This window comes from Tetrahymena thermophila (assembly GCF_000189635.1).
Source record: "Tetrahymena thermophila SB210 genomic scaffold scf_8254580, whole genome shotgun sequence".
Taxonomy (NCBI): domain Eukaryota; phylum Ciliophora; class Oligohymenophorea; order Hymenostomatida; family Tetrahymenidae; genus Tetrahymena; species Tetrahymena thermophila.
Window position 1 is genome coordinate 179,370 of NW_002476351.1, and position 15,443 is coordinate 194,812.

The 15,443-nt window shown below is 22.2% G+C and overlaps 4 protein-coding genes across 4 annotated transcripts; 3 read left to right on the forward strand and 1 right to left on the reverse strand. All coding sequences in view use genetic code 6, as the record gives it.

Annotated features, from left to right (window-relative positions):
• Positions 1-1,955: 1,955 nt before the first annotated feature.
• On the forward strand, positions 1,956-2,504 carry TTHERM_00589930 (transmembrane protein, putative; the record flags this gene model as incomplete). Its single annotated transcript, XM_001019901.3, has 1 exon — positions 1,956-2,504. The coding sequence occupies one exon, from the start codon at positions 1,956-1,958 to the stop codon at positions 2,502-2,504; it is 549 nt and encodes a 182-aa protein (XP_001019901.1).
• Positions 2,505-3,704: 1,200 nt separating this feature from the next.
• On the forward strand, positions 3,705-8,667 carry TTHERM_00589950 (AAA domain protein; the record flags this gene model as incomplete). Its single annotated transcript, XM_001019903.3, has 3 exons — positions 3,705-4,661; positions 5,570-7,977; positions 8,142-8,667. 3 exons carry the CDS (start codon positions 3,705-3,707, stop codon positions 8,665-8,667), a joined length of 3,891 nt encoding a protein of 1,296 aa, XP_001019903.2.
• A 1,932-nt stretch (positions 8,668-10,599) lies between these two features.
• TTHERM_00589960 (calmodulin-domain kinase) lies at positions 10,600-12,765 on the forward strand (the record flags this gene model as incomplete). Its single annotated transcript, XM_001019904.3, has 8 exons — positions 10,600-10,695; positions 10,804-10,947; positions 11,041-11,108; positions 11,274-11,635; positions 11,781-11,882; positions 11,937-12,251; positions 12,349-12,650; positions 12,721-12,765. 8 exons carry the CDS (start codon positions 10,600-10,602, stop codon positions 12,763-12,765), a joined length of 1,434 nt encoding a protein of 477 aa, XP_001019904.2.
• A 1,318-nt stretch (positions 12,766-14,083) lies between these two features.
• On the reverse strand, positions 14,084-15,211 carry TTHERM_00589970 (hypothetical protein; the record flags this gene model as incomplete). Its single annotated transcript, XM_001019905.1, has 1 exon — positions 14,084-15,211. The coding sequence occupies one exon, from the start codon at positions 15,209-15,211 to the stop codon at positions 14,084-14,086; it is 1,128 nt and encodes a 375-aa protein (XP_001019905.1).
• Positions 15,212-15,443: the final 232 nt, after the last annotated feature.

Here is a 15,443-nt window from a genome sequence, read left to right on the forward strand (position 1 = left end):
TTTGTTTATCTCTCAAGATTTATTATAGTAAATTACAATTGATAAATAATTTATCTAATTTGATATTATGGATTTTTGATTGATAACAGTTAATTTAATTTTACAATTACTATTTTACATTTTGTTCTTCATTCGAGTATAGAAACAGCCTTCTCTAAAATCAATATATCAATTTACTTAAAAATAAAGTTACTTGAATACAATTATATAATAAAAGAGGGCACACTAATGCTGATTACTTCTCTTCAAAGTAATTTAATAAGTGAAAAGATAAATAATACTTTTTCAGCTTTGTTGTAGTATTTGATGTGTGGATTTTTTTATTTTCAATCACCGAATCATATAAATCCTACTAAATAATTAACAAAGAAGGGCATGTAGAATTTAATTCAAAAAAATTGAATTAAATAAAATTGCCACTAAATTAAAGAATTTTCATGGTATTAAAAATTTGAAATTTATATCAATAATTTACTCGCTATAACTAAATTATTTTAAATTTAATTAAAAAAACCAAGTTCGTTAACTTTTTAAGCTATCTTAAACTCAAAATATTTTTGTTGTAAGTACTTAAAATTTTTATGATTCTAATAAAAATGGATGATGATGTCAATTTAATTATGTATTAAATAGTGATTTCCTATGTTTTTTTAGCCATTTTTCGTTTATTAGAAAAGTTTACTTTCATTATTAAGAAAATGGTTCTCATTATTAATTATTAATTTTTGTTCTAGTATAAATTTTTTAAATTCCATCTTAAAATTAATTTTTAACAAAAAAATAGAATTTTTTTATTTTAAATACTAAATTTATGGTTAATTAAATCTAATTTATAAATTTAAATAAAATTTTTGTAAAACAATTTTTATTAAAAAAATTCTAATCTAAATTAATATTTTTTATTTAAATCAATCAATAATTTTAAGGATGTAGTTCTTATATTTAGATTATTTGTTAAGCTGGAAAATAATTAATATGTTTATTAATTTAAAATAAATTGTAAAGTAAAAAAGTATCAAATGAAGAGATAGGTAAAACTTTAATATTTTCAAATGTTATAAAGTTTATTTCATAGTTTTAATTATTTTATTGATTTTTGTTTATCTTTTGTATATAATTCAATATTTATTATCTTAGTTAATAAAAATAATTTAAATTTTTAAAAAATGAATTTATAAAAGATAAATTTTTGAAAATAGTTGTCCAATCTTGGTGAATTTAACAAAATATTAATTTAAAACTTATAATTTTATTGTTTTACTTAAATAAAAATTGATAATTTTTTTAAAACATCTTCCCATTTGACACAATATCCATTTTTTAAAAAGTTTTTAAAATTTAGATATGTTTATGAAAGCTGATATTACAATATTTTAAATCATTATATATTAAATAAGTTATTATTTGATAGATATTACATGTTTAACAGAATGTTAAACTATTTTATAGAGCAAATATAAAAATTTTAGTTTTATTATAAATTTAAAGTAAAACTTAATTAATGATTTTATTTAGTTTAATATTTGATAAATAGAATGATAACAAAAAATGTATTTTTTTAAATTAAATTAAATATTTTGATAAAAGGAAAATATTTTGAGAAGATTCTAAAATTAGATTTAAATTATAAAATGCAATATAATATATGTAAAATAAATTAAAATTAAAATTTAATTAATATTTTAACAATGTCAATGTAATTAAACCTTTTTGGCTGAATAAATCAGAAATTTCTTTCTAGAAAGGAACACTATAATTCAAATCAACTTAAAGATATTTATGTGAGAGTGATCAATAATTAGTATATAAAAACATTATTTTTATATTGAAAAAGTTTATTTATTTATTTAGAAGTTTTAAAAGGAAGTAAATAGATAGATAAATAGAATTAGCTATTTAACAAAAATTTGGATTGAAAGTATAAAAGCAGTAAATTAACAAATACCAAAATAGAAATGAAAAAGTAAAATAGAGACCCATCAATTAGTGAGCATAGACATGCACATTTCGATATGATTTCTTAAAATAGAAGTGAGTTTTTCAACTTCTTTTTTGAAAACAATGACATATTCAAAGTAATTGATCCTGAAGACGAAGAATACTTGAAGGTGATGCATTTCAAATATTTAAATACCACAGCTAATTTTACTTTCGGTACTTTTGGTGCTGTGCTCTTAGTTGATCAAGTTCTTATGAGATTTTTTATGCCTAACTTTAAAATTTAAAACTTCAGATTCATCTTAAATACAACAAAATACATTGGATTACCACTTCTTGGTTTCTGGGTGGGCAAAAACTACTTCGCATAAGATGTAGAGGAATCCTACATTAGAATGAGTGATAAATATTCTTTCAATTACTATGACTATAACAGATGTATGGATGTCTTAGAGCGTGCTGAAAGAGTAGGTAGATTAGATGAGCTATTAAAAGAAAGAGGCAACTTTGATTGGACAGGAGTGCCTGATTTCAGATCAAAATTTACTCAAAAAAATATTAATTGAAATAAATGTTTTCCTAAATCAAATAATTTTATAATTAAATGTGTTGTCATTTATAAAGTGATTAAATAATATTTTAAAAATATAAAATCTTTCACTTTCAATTTAATTGTTTAATTTAATTTATTATTTAACACATTTAATCAATTTTATTTAATTGTGGTAGCATCTCTAGCATTTTAATATAAATATTTCTTTAGATGATGCAATTTAAATTCAAATTAAAAATAATATTAAATAATAAAATTTTATTATTTTTTGTTAAAAAATCGTTTTAATTTAATAAAAATAAAATTTATTTTTATTTCTCAAAAATATCAAAGATAGAGCAATCAATATTTATTTTGTAAATAATATTTTTTACTTGCATTTTTATTATAAGTATAAATTTTAAAAAGAAATTACTTTGAAATTTATAATGTTTAGCAATTATTTTAGGAGAAAAAAAAATTAGGATTTTTGGTAATCAATTATTTATTTACATAGAAATTTACTGATTTAGTGATTAAATTTTTATCAATTTTTTTTTTGTTATTAAAAAATTGATGAACTATTAGACAAAATAGGATTTTTATGAAGATTTGGTAATATTTTTATTGACAAAAAAAATAACGATTTTTTATTAAATATTATTAAGAATATTTTTAGCTTTTTTATGAAATTTATTTTGCATAGTTTTAATATCTTAAGAATTTTCAACAGATATCGATTGATGGATTGAATTTATTGCATATGAAATAGCTCAAATTGGCCAAAATTTCGATCATTTATTGATTCATTGATTTATTTATTTCATTCTAAAATTAGAATCAACAGCGTTAACTTAAAAATGAAAGTTTTCGAGGAGGGGGGTGGTTGCAATTTTGGAAAGGTGTAAATGATAAGAAGTGTGAATAATAAATAAAGACTATTAAATAAAAAGAGAAACAAAAGAGTGAGTTAGAAATTTAGAATAGAATGTTTGTTATTTAATTTTTTTGTTTTTTTTTGTTAGTTAGATAATTAAATTAATAATAGGAATATAGATAAATCATTATTATAAAAACACCAAAAAGTTTTAATTGAGTAAAATCATAAATTTTTTTTGCAAAAAGTGATATAATAATATAGTATTTTTAATTAACTTCGAATTGCATCTTTTTCTTTTCAAAGTATTGAAAATTTGACTTCACCGCTAACAAAGAAGATTTCTTTATTTCCTCCATGATTGCAAAAAACGAAGAAATCTAGAGGCAAATTTTAATCTATTTGATAGAAGATTAAGCCGTTTCTCAAAAGAAAGCCTCTAAGCCCAATAAAAGTGTAGCGCCCATAGGAGATAAATAGGAATTAAGCAACGAAGGAAAGCACAATCCTCCATCTTCTTTAAATGCTGCTTTGAATAATTAGAATAGCAATCAAATAGCTTAAAATACCACTAAAAGTCTTTATGAAGAGAGCAACAATTCTGTATATTCATTTACACCTTAGATTCCTAACCAAAAGAAGAGCGATGAAATTATTCAAGCAGATTCTGACAATAAAAAAAAGGAACAAGAAGGAAATGAACCATCAGAAAAGCCTTTAAAGGTGTTTCCACTAGATACCATTAAATATTCGCTTCAATTAATAGGATTTAAATACAAAGATGCGAGTTATTTCTGTGACATTTTAAAGTAATATTATAAGTAAATAGTATCTATGCAAAGTAATTATTAGCCAAGCTTGCAAGATGCTTTTGGAAAGTTTAAAATGGCCAGAACGTATATGCTTTCATCATAGCTGTATAAAGGAATAGTAGAATTTGCTTAATCAAATAATTACATTAAGCCTCATAAAGAAAATGCACCTGTAAAACTCATTTAATACTTTGATATGTGCATGTAAATCTTATAGAAAAAATATCCTTTGATTATTTTACTTGGAGGAACTTCAGGGACAGGTAAATCTACTTTATCCAGTATTCTTGCCTCCCGTTTTTAGATTCCAACAGTATTGAGTACTGATAGCATTAGGCATATAATGAGAAATTTTATGGAGGAGTCTGAAGAACCCTTACTTTTTAGTAGTACATACGAAGCGGGGAAAATACTAAAGGATGACACAATTACCAAGGAATCCAAGAAAACCATACAGGGTTATAAGATCTAATGCAAGTTAGTTTAATAAAAGCTAGAAAATGTATGAAATTCAAAATCATTTACTATTTAAATACAAATAAATTTTTTTAGTGCTATTGCAAATATTTGAATTTAATGAAATAGAGTTTATTAAGTTATTATTTTTAAATAACTTTTATACTAAATAGAAAAGCCAAGTGCTCATTTATTAAAATAAGTATTTTTTTTGTTTTTAAGGTGCTCAATAATGGAGTTTTACAAATCCTAGATTAGTTAGTTAGTCATAATATTTTATTAATTTAAAGCAAATTAAAAATTTCAAGTAGGGTAAATAGATATACTTTACTCCTATAAGCCTTTATAGTTTCTTAGGTAATTCGATAAAATACTAAAATTAACTAAATAGAGTTAAAATAATGTAATTCAAAAAACATTAACAATATTAATATTTAAAAACCTCTTAAATAACCAGGTTTTGCAATTTAATTTATTAGCTAATTAAAGATGAAAAAAACTCCTTCATTGATAGCATTATCTCCTCACAAAAAAGCTTCAAATAAAATATTCCTAATATCAATAAAGATAAACATAGTTTAATAAAAGCCATTAAACAGCGAAATAATTAAATTAAACAATGCTTTTCCCAATATCTTTCATTCTTTTTGCTCTATTTTCATTAATGAAATTTTGATTAGTATTTCAATATTAATTACCACTTTAATTCAATTTTTTCACTTTTGATACTTAATTGAAGATTCGCGCATAAAAATATCTTTTATTTTAATTATTATTTTTATTTGTGGTGGGTATATAGTATTCAGTTTCTAATTAAAATTAATAGATCTAATTTATCTATTGAAACTTAAATGATAATCAATCATTTGTTTCTATTTAATTAATTAATTAATATCTATCTTCAGATTTGCGGATTCTTTTTTATTTTTAATTTTATAATTTAAAAATAAATAGGTTATTATGTAATATGCCAAAAAAAATGAGCCAATGATCATAGAAGGCGTTCACCTTACTCCTAGATTTATGTTTAGTATGATGAAAAAGTATCCATACGTCATTCCATTTACTATCTGTATTGAGAAGGAATCTAAACATCGACAAAGATTTGCTGTACGCTCTAAATATATGACTCTCGATAAAAAGAAAAATAAGTATATCTAGTATATTTCAAATATCAGAATGATCCAAGCATGGTTCATGGAAAAATCTGATGAGCATCTTATTCCAAAAATAAATAACGTAAACATTGATAAGAGCGTAAACATCATTCATAGAGTAGTTACAACTTACATGAGAAGTATGATTAATGATGACATGTCTGTCATTCCAGATAAGAGTGTCAATGCCCTAAAACTATACAAATCTTTTAATAAAGTCATTAAACCTCTCATTAATAAATTCTCTGTCAGCTAAGAAGTTAATAAAAATATAATTATGTAAAAGTTCCTCGATGATATAAATCAAGAAGAAAATTAAAACATTAATAGTTAAAACGATTAAATTTAGGATAAAGTTTCAAATAGTTCTGTATAAAAAGCTAATTCAGTCAATGGAAACAGTAATGACAGTCCTACAAACGCATTAAATAGCAATTATTTAAATATAAACAATGAAAGCAGCAATCTCAATACAATCAGAAGTCACTAAAGCAGCGTTTGCTTATCCGATACAAATCAAATTTAAATTACAAAATCAAACTCTATCTCACAACAAAATAATAGTATCAATAACTAAACTAAACCCAACCAAATTAATTCATAAAATATAAGCAACTAAAGCAATATAAGTATTACTAATAATAATAATAATAATAATTTAAACATCATTAATAATAATAATAATAATAATAATAATATCACTATATAAAATATTAACAATACTACTAACAATAATAACAGCATAAATAGCAACAATAGCAATAACAGTAACAGTAGCAATGCCATAAATGGATAATAACAAACTAATAGTAATGGTATATCAACAGAAGGAAAAAATCTTTAGAATAATTGCTAACCTGTAATTTAAATTTCAACTATAGAAACAATTTTTCCAAGCAGAAAAATGTCTCCTTCTATTGATATTTTAAATAGCGAGTAACCTATTAATCATTAAACATAAAATAATGAATAAACTTAAGATTAGTTAATCTTATAGAAAAATCTATCACAAAATTAGTCAGGTTAAACTGTTTAAACTAATGGAGCTCATATCTCTAACAAAGATTCTAAAATGCTTTTAAGTCTTTTCTTAAATGATCTTGAAAATAATCACCCTAAAAGCTTTGTCCAATATACAATAAAGAAAATAGAAGATATTAGACAAACTGCTTTAAAAGAATATTAAAATGGTTCACCATTGATCAGTTATTAAGCACACCACGGACTCAACATAAATAAAATTCAATTAAATTCCGATCAATCTTAAGAGAAAAAATAAAACATAAATTAAGAAGCTACAAATGATCAATCTAATGTCTAATAAACTTTGCATAAAAACTAAAATGTTGTAGGAGATATTTCTAATGCAGTAAGCTCTTCTATAGATTAAATATAATAAAATTAAATAAGTAAATAAAATGATATTTAAGAAGATTAAATTAGTTAGAATTAAAACCATGATGTAATTCAAAAATAAGAAAAAGTAAATCTAAAAAATATTTAAAAGGAATTAGAGACTGCTATCAAAAGTTTTGAAATTCAAGTTAATGGATAATAAATTGAAAATTTTAAAGAGCAAGGGCTTTAAAAAGATATTTAAACTGAATAACCTTAAAGCTAAAGTAGCTCAAATCTAGATAATAAGATTGTAATAAATGATACTAAAAAATCTAAGAGAAAAATTAAAGCTTAAATTGACGAGAGATCTAATTTGGTCACAATACATTCTTCACATAATGAAGAACAAGTAAATAATGAGCAGTAATCTGAAGGAGATTCTCTAAGAATGGGAGAAGACAATTATTAATTTGACGCTCTAACAGAAGGAGATGAAGAAAGTAAAAGTTTATCAAACAGTGAGCATAGCAATTCAATTGATGATGAAGAGGAAGAAGACTACCATGATAATTTTGGTTAGTAATCAGACGAATCAAGTGATCAAGACGATGAGAAAAAAGATGATACATAAGTAAATGACAATGAAGATGACGAAGAATATGAAGATTATGATCAAGATGATGAGACTCAGAAAAAATATTAAAGTGAAAAAGTCAAAATAAATAATGCTTTTAAATTTGATGTGGTCCAAGAATTAGATCCTCAGTAGCTAGAATCTCTATCATATGAAGGTTACTAAAATTATATAAAAGCTATCAAGGAAATAGTAGAGGCAACAGTCAACGAAGAAAAGTTGAAAGTTGAATAGTAAGCAAACATTAAACTTTCTTTAATTATATAAACACAACTTTATAAAAAAGTTATTTAATTTTTTTTCAAATAAAGAAATTATTTCAAAATTTCAAATTCGTTTAATAATTTTCAAAATATTTAATTAAAATGTAGACTAAAATAATATTTTAAATTTAAAGGATATTAAAGTTAGAAATAGCAAAAGGACAGTAAACTTAAAGGAAAAAGATCCGTCACAGTAAAAGCTAATTGTTTAACCAAGAAGAAGATGTAAAATCTAAAGCAAGTGATTTATATAAAAAAAAGAGATAGCGTTCATACCGTCACGATTAGCTGATAAATTTTTAAAAGAAAGACAGTGAAACAGGTACTCCTATAAGTTATAGCTAGCACCATTCTCATTAAAATTTGATGACAAACAGTGGAACATTTACTAAAAAGAGAACAAATAAATCAAGAGGTTCGAGAAAAACCATTTTAAGCTAAATGAATGTTTCATCTACAACTAAAATGATAGAAAAGGAGGAAGTGATGTCTCCAAACCCTAGTTAAGAAAATAGGGCTAAGAGTTGTGATCCTGATAAAACAATTAATCCATAAAGCTAAGTGAAAGATAAAAAAGTAGTTTTAATTAAAGAAATACAATAAATTGTAGAAACAGAGAATACTAAATAAAGTGGATAACATGTTATTTAGCAGTCTTGATAATTGTCTTGCTGTTATTCAGAAAAATAAAAAAGAAATATATATTACTTAGAATGATTCTACTCGTTAGCTAGTTAACTGTTTGTTGGCTGGCTAGCTAACTAGCTTAGATAACCACTAATTAATTCAATTAAATAAAAAAAATAATAAATAGTTAATACATTTTTCAAATTTTATATTATATAGTTAATTTATTCAAAGTTTATTTTTTCTATTTATTTATTTCTTTCTTCTTTTTTTTTAAAAAGTTGAAAAATAAATAGAATTATTTTTAAATAAAATCAAATTTAAAAATATTTTTTCATTTACTATTTTTGAGACTATTTCAATTAAATTAATTTCTATTTTATTTTAAATATCCAAATATAAGCAAAAGAACAATAAAAAATAATAAATAGTTAACACATTTTTCAAATTTTATATTATGTAGTTAATGTATCCAAAGTTTATTTTTTTCTATTTATTTCTTCTTTTTTACTAAAAAGTTAAAAAATAAATAGAATCATTTTTAAATAAAATCGAATTTAAAAATATTTTTTTATTTACTATTATTTATTTTTCAGGTATTTAAATTAAATTAACTTCTATTTTACTTTAAACATTCAAATATGAGGAAATGAGTGGATTAAATATTTTTAATATTATATATTTGTATAGCTTAGATAAAGCATTTAATTTGTTAAGTGTAACATTTTAATTACTTTTTTCTTTATTTTTTAATTTTACATAATTTTTTCTTTTTATATTTAAAAAAATTCTTATTTTAAAATTTGTTTTTGATAACTTAATGTTGATATGGCATATTAATAATTGTACTTACTACTAATATATTGTTTGCCTAAATAAATCTGCATTTAAGAATACCATTAGCTTAATATAATAGCAACTATATGCTGTATTTTTGTATTTAATGAAGTGAAATTTTTAATATCTTAAAAGAAATATCAAAATTTTAATTTTACTAATTTAAAGAATATAAAAATTAAAAAATACTCGGTTAAATTTGTTTCTTGAGCCATTTTAAAAGCAACAAGTCCATCTAAATTCGAGAAAAATTGGATATTTATTATGTTTCAGGAGATGATTAGTAAATAAATTCATTCATTAAGATTTGCTTTTTAAAATAGAAGAAAAAGATACAATCTAATTTAAATTAATAACTCTTGTTTTTTGGCTTGAAATTAAGAAATTGATATGTTATTCAAGGGGAAAAAAAATCTACTTTGTTAAAAGCATGAACAAATTAGAGTGATGGTATTCTTATACGCAGAGCTTGATTAATAAAATTTGCTAAAATTAGGAACAATAGAATTTAAAATAAATATAGTTTGCATTTGAGTAAAAATATCTTACACTTTAATTTAAAAATGTAATAGACTGATAACGTTCTTACAACTCCTTTTAATAACTGTTAAGGAGTTATAAGAATAGTTCAAATTCTATAAGGAATATTTAAAAAGACTACACTATATCAGAATATTAAGAATAAGCCTTTAATTTAATTGAATTTATTTATCTATCTATTGTAATTTGTTGTGGAGAGTGATAGTTCGCAAAAGAAATAAAAAAATTTAGTTAAATATTAACTTAATAAAATAGAGGATTGAATATGTGAAATGGATGGATGGAATTCGGATGAATTAATTAAAAAATCAAAGAATAATTAAAAAAAATGATATAAAAATTTAGATAGCTTACCTTGAATAAAATGAATGAAGAGTTATAAATTAATAAAACAAGTAAATAAATAAATAGATAAATGGAAAAACGATTATATTAACCTTAAATAAAATAAGCTTAAAGGTACGAATAAAAGATAATAAATAATAATTAATTTATCTAAAATTTTAATATAAAAAATAATTACTCACATTATACATATATTTACACCTAAAAACAAAAGTTTAAAATATCAAAAAAAAGTGATCAAGTATGGCTGATATAAACAAAGTTGTAGTTAAAAAGCAGTGGTTTATCAAGTCTTAAACTGGTAAAGTCGATGATTTCTATCAAGCTGCCTCTAAGAAAGTAAATTAATTTAAAATTTACTTGTTGTTCTTCATTTTATGCTTTTTTAAAACTTTTCTTTCTATAGCAAAATAAATAATATAACTTTTTTGACTTATCATTTAAAAGACCTTAGGTTAAGGAACTTATGGCAGTGTCATTAAGGTTAAGCTAAAAAATAGCAACCAACAAAGAGCAATCAAAATTATCCCTAAGAGCAGAGTTAAAAATCCTCAACGTTTCTTGAATGAAATCAACATCATGAGAAATTTGGTAATTAAATGTTCAAACATAATTTTTACATTTTAAAATTCCAAGATTTAAACAAACCTATTAAAAATAAATAAATTTTAATAATTTAAACAGGATCACCCCAACATCATCAAGCTCTACGAAACTTTTGAAGATGCCCGTAATGTATATCTCGTTATGGAGTAAGATTTAATTCTTTTATTTAAATATTAATTGAATTGAAACATCTAAAATGTTTGTTTACAACAAACACTAAAAAATAAATTAAAATAAAATAGAATTTTAATACAAATTAAAGGATTATTTTAGAATAAAATAAAATTAATGCATTAATTTAAAAAAAAAAGATTGTGCGATGGTGGTGAGTTATTTGACCGTATTATAGCAAAAGGTCACTACACCGAATAAGAAGCAAGAATTACTTTTACTCAAATTGTCTAAGCAGTCAATCATTGCCATTCTAATGGTATCTGTCACAGAGATCTCAAACCTGAAAACTTCCTATTGCTTAACAAGAGCGACGATAGCCCAATTAAAGTCATTGATTTTGGTCTTTCTTACATTTTCTAAGAAAACGAACTTAAAATTGGAGGCGGACCTATTACTGGCGAAAAACTTTCTATGTCTACTAGAGCTGGTACACCATATTATATCTCTCCAGAAGTTCTTGAAGGAAAATATGATGAAGGATGTGATATTTGGAGTTTAGGTAACAAATATATTTTATTTTTATAAAAAAGTAGTTTGTTTTTTAAGAGGAGAAAATAACTCTAAATTATTATGCTAAATATTTAAATTAATTTTGCTTTTTAATTATAATGTTAATAATATTTTAAAATAAATAAATAAATTAGGTGTAATCTTATTTATCTTACTCTCTGGTGTTCCTCCTTTCTATGGACCTAATGATAGTGCAATTCTTGAAATGGTCAAATCAAGAAAATTCTCTTTCGATAGTATTTATCAACTTATTAAAAAAATTATATAACTTTTTTATTTGCTTAAAATAGTTCCTGAATTCAACAATGTATCTGAAAGTGCCAAAGATTTGATTAGAAAATGCTTGACTACTCCTGATAAAAGATTTACTGCCAGCTAGATTCTTCAACATCCTTGGATGTAAGAAACTGGTGGCAATAAATCAAATCTTAAACTTAACTTTAATGCTCTAAAAAATTTCACTTCACACGAAAAGATTAAAAAAGTTGCTTTGACCTACATTGCTTCATAGTTAAGCGAGTCTGAAATTATTGAACTTGGAAAGTTATTTAAGTAATTGGATAAAAATAACGATGGTGTTTTAACAATTGAGGAAATTACAGCAGGTATTTTTGAATTCATTAAAAATTAATATAATTTTATAGATTTGACACAATAAAAATATTCAGTAAATTAATTAAGTGAATTTTTTAATAAAAATAGGATTAAATAAGTTAGATAGCAAATAATCAAAAGAAATAGAAAGCATTATATCTAGTATGGACACAGATGGTAGTGGTACTATTAACTACACTGAATTCATTGCCGCATCTATGGATAAATCTATTTATATGAAAGAAGAAAAATTATTGCATGCCTTCAGGATGTTAGATCTTGATGGAAGTGGTAAAATTAGTAAAGACGAACTTAAAAGTGTTTTAGGTACAGATGAATAATACAAAGATCTTAATGATGAGTATTGGGAAAATATGATTAAAGAAGCAGATAAAAATGGTGACGGAGAAGTAATTTAATTTATTTATTTAAATATTTTTTTGCTTAATAATTAATTCATTTTATCTTAAAAAAATAAAGATTGACTACAGCGAATTCGTTGAAATGATGAATAAAACTAAATGAATAAATGAATGAGCCTAACTAAAATTTCAAAAAATAAAATTTTATTTATCACTATTATTAAATTATGTAGAAAATATTTGAAATTATTTATATAAGTAAAACTAAAATTAATTGTACTATTCTTTTATTTCCCTCACTCACTTTAACAAATTTACTAAATTTAAAATTCATTATTAATTTCTTTCTTATTTTAAATTTTAATTTTAAAATAATTGTTGATTAAATATTAAATAAAATCTATTAAATTTACGAATGTTGATCAATTCGAAGCATTTTATAAAAAAGATTTAAACAATGTATCATGTATTTAACCTGGTACTGATGAGTGCTAATCAAATATGAAAAAAGTTTTTTTGAATATTAAATATTATTTATCTATCTAGATTAAAAGATTTTTTAATATTTTTACAAAAATTGTAAATTTCTTATTTATTTTATTTGTAGATAGTTTTTCTAATATCATTTTTTATGCTTAAATTATTTTTTAATCAATGGAAATTTTTGTATTTATCTTTCATATTTAACAATAAATCCTTAAAGTTCCTTTAAAAATAATTATTTATATAGGTTTTGTCATAAGAGTTGAAGATAGGTATTTAATTCTACATTACAACCAATAAATCAATCATATTTTCTACTAAATGATTGAACAAGTAATAGAAAATTAATTAGGTGGTATTATTAATTTTTTGATTATCATATGTATATTTATATTGGTAATTATTGATTATTGGTTTGAATTATGTAAAAAAAAATTTTTAAACGTAGGTTAACCTTTATTTCTTTATCTATAATTAAATATTTAATAAAAGTATCTAATAACTAGAGATTTACAGAATATATTATATTAAAAGAACATATGCAAAATTTAAATATTTTAAGATATGATGATATGATGCTCTTATTCAAATTAAAAATATTTTGCGATCACTGCAGTTAATTTACTAAGAATTAAATTAAAATAATATAAATTAATATTATGATTAAAAAATGAAAAATAAATATTTTATTGACAAAACTAAATTTAAATTAAAATATAAAAAGATAGATTTTTATTTATCTTTTATTAATTAGCATTAAAATATTTCATTTTATAACTTTAATCAATTAAGGTTGATTGATTCTTTTATGATTTAAAAAGGAATTATTTATGTTAATTTCAGTGCAAATAAATGAATTAATGTATAAAATAAGTGAATACTATTGTAACTGAAAATTAATATAGTTTAAATTGTTTAATTGTAATGTCAGATAATTTAAATTAATTATTCAAGTAAGTTTGATAATATTTTAATTAAAAAAATATTTATCTTATCTTTCAATATGTTTTTTAAGGTAAAACTTATAGGGCAATTGGTTTTCGTCTATCAATGCCATTCATATCTTAATCTATTGATTCAACTATACTTTTTATGCTACGTGGTATGGATTATTTGTATGATATTGGTTTATGCTTTAAAAGCTCTTGATCATCTTTAAAATCAAGACCATAACTTACTTGTATTTATTTTAACAATGAATTTAGAGAGTTTATTTAGGTTTTAAATAGATTAAATCTACTTAAGATGTTATCTGTATTTAAGATTTCTTTAAAATATTAAAATAAAACTTCTTTTTCACTCGAAGTTGAGAAATTTAAAACAAGATTTTGTAAATATTTTTTTATCATATCTTCAAATATTATTAAATCATTTTATGGCTTGAGTTCTATGAAATCGCATATTTACAGCAATAATTTTTAGAAATCTATAATAATAGATTAAACTCTTGTTTTTTGAATTTGTTAAATATAACTTTGATAGTAATTGTCTTTAAGATCTTCCTTTTTAAAGTTTTCTAGCTCTTTTTTCATGTTTATATTTTAGCTTACATCTTATTTTTAATTTTATTTTTTTAATATATCTCCATCTTCAGAAGTTTATTGATTATTTTTAATCTCTTCCTGTATTTTTTTGATAATTTATTCCATTTAATTCATGATTAAGAGAGAGTTTTTATCTTAAATTTAATGCACTTTTTCTTCTTTTATCAGTTTTTCGTGTAGCTTTAAAGTATATTAGCAACATTTTTCTAATAATTTTGAGTCTTTTTCAACTCTAATAAAGGTCTCATATTAGCTATAAGAGTAGTAAGTAGTGTTATAGAGCAGAAGGTAGAGTTTTTTAATAGTTCCATTACTTACTTTAATTAATTCAAAGCTAAAAATGCTATATTTTTGCATTCTTTATACTAATTGTTTCTGAATTTATTTTACGCTTTAATTATTCTTAGTAATAACTTTACCCCTTCCTCCTTTATTTTAAACACTATCATAACCCATGACTTCGATTTAGCCTATTTCATACTCTTGCTATTCAAATGGGTTATCATATTCGTATGAACCTTACTAAAAAACAGTTGGAAAAGCAATTGTAGGAACCTGATCTTCTTCTGGAATAGTAGTCATTATTGATTATAAAGATTGATTGTAATATTAATTAATATAATATTTGTTTATTTATCTAAGCTGTTTATATTCTTCTATTTATTTATATAAAACAATCTAATAAAAACTGCACTTTATTTAATTAAAAAGTCTACAAATTTCTAAAAGATCAAATGGATATTGATTGATAGAAGATTTGATTAGATTTAAAAGAAGCCAGCTTTAGTTTTTGAGTCTTTTTCAATTTAAAGGT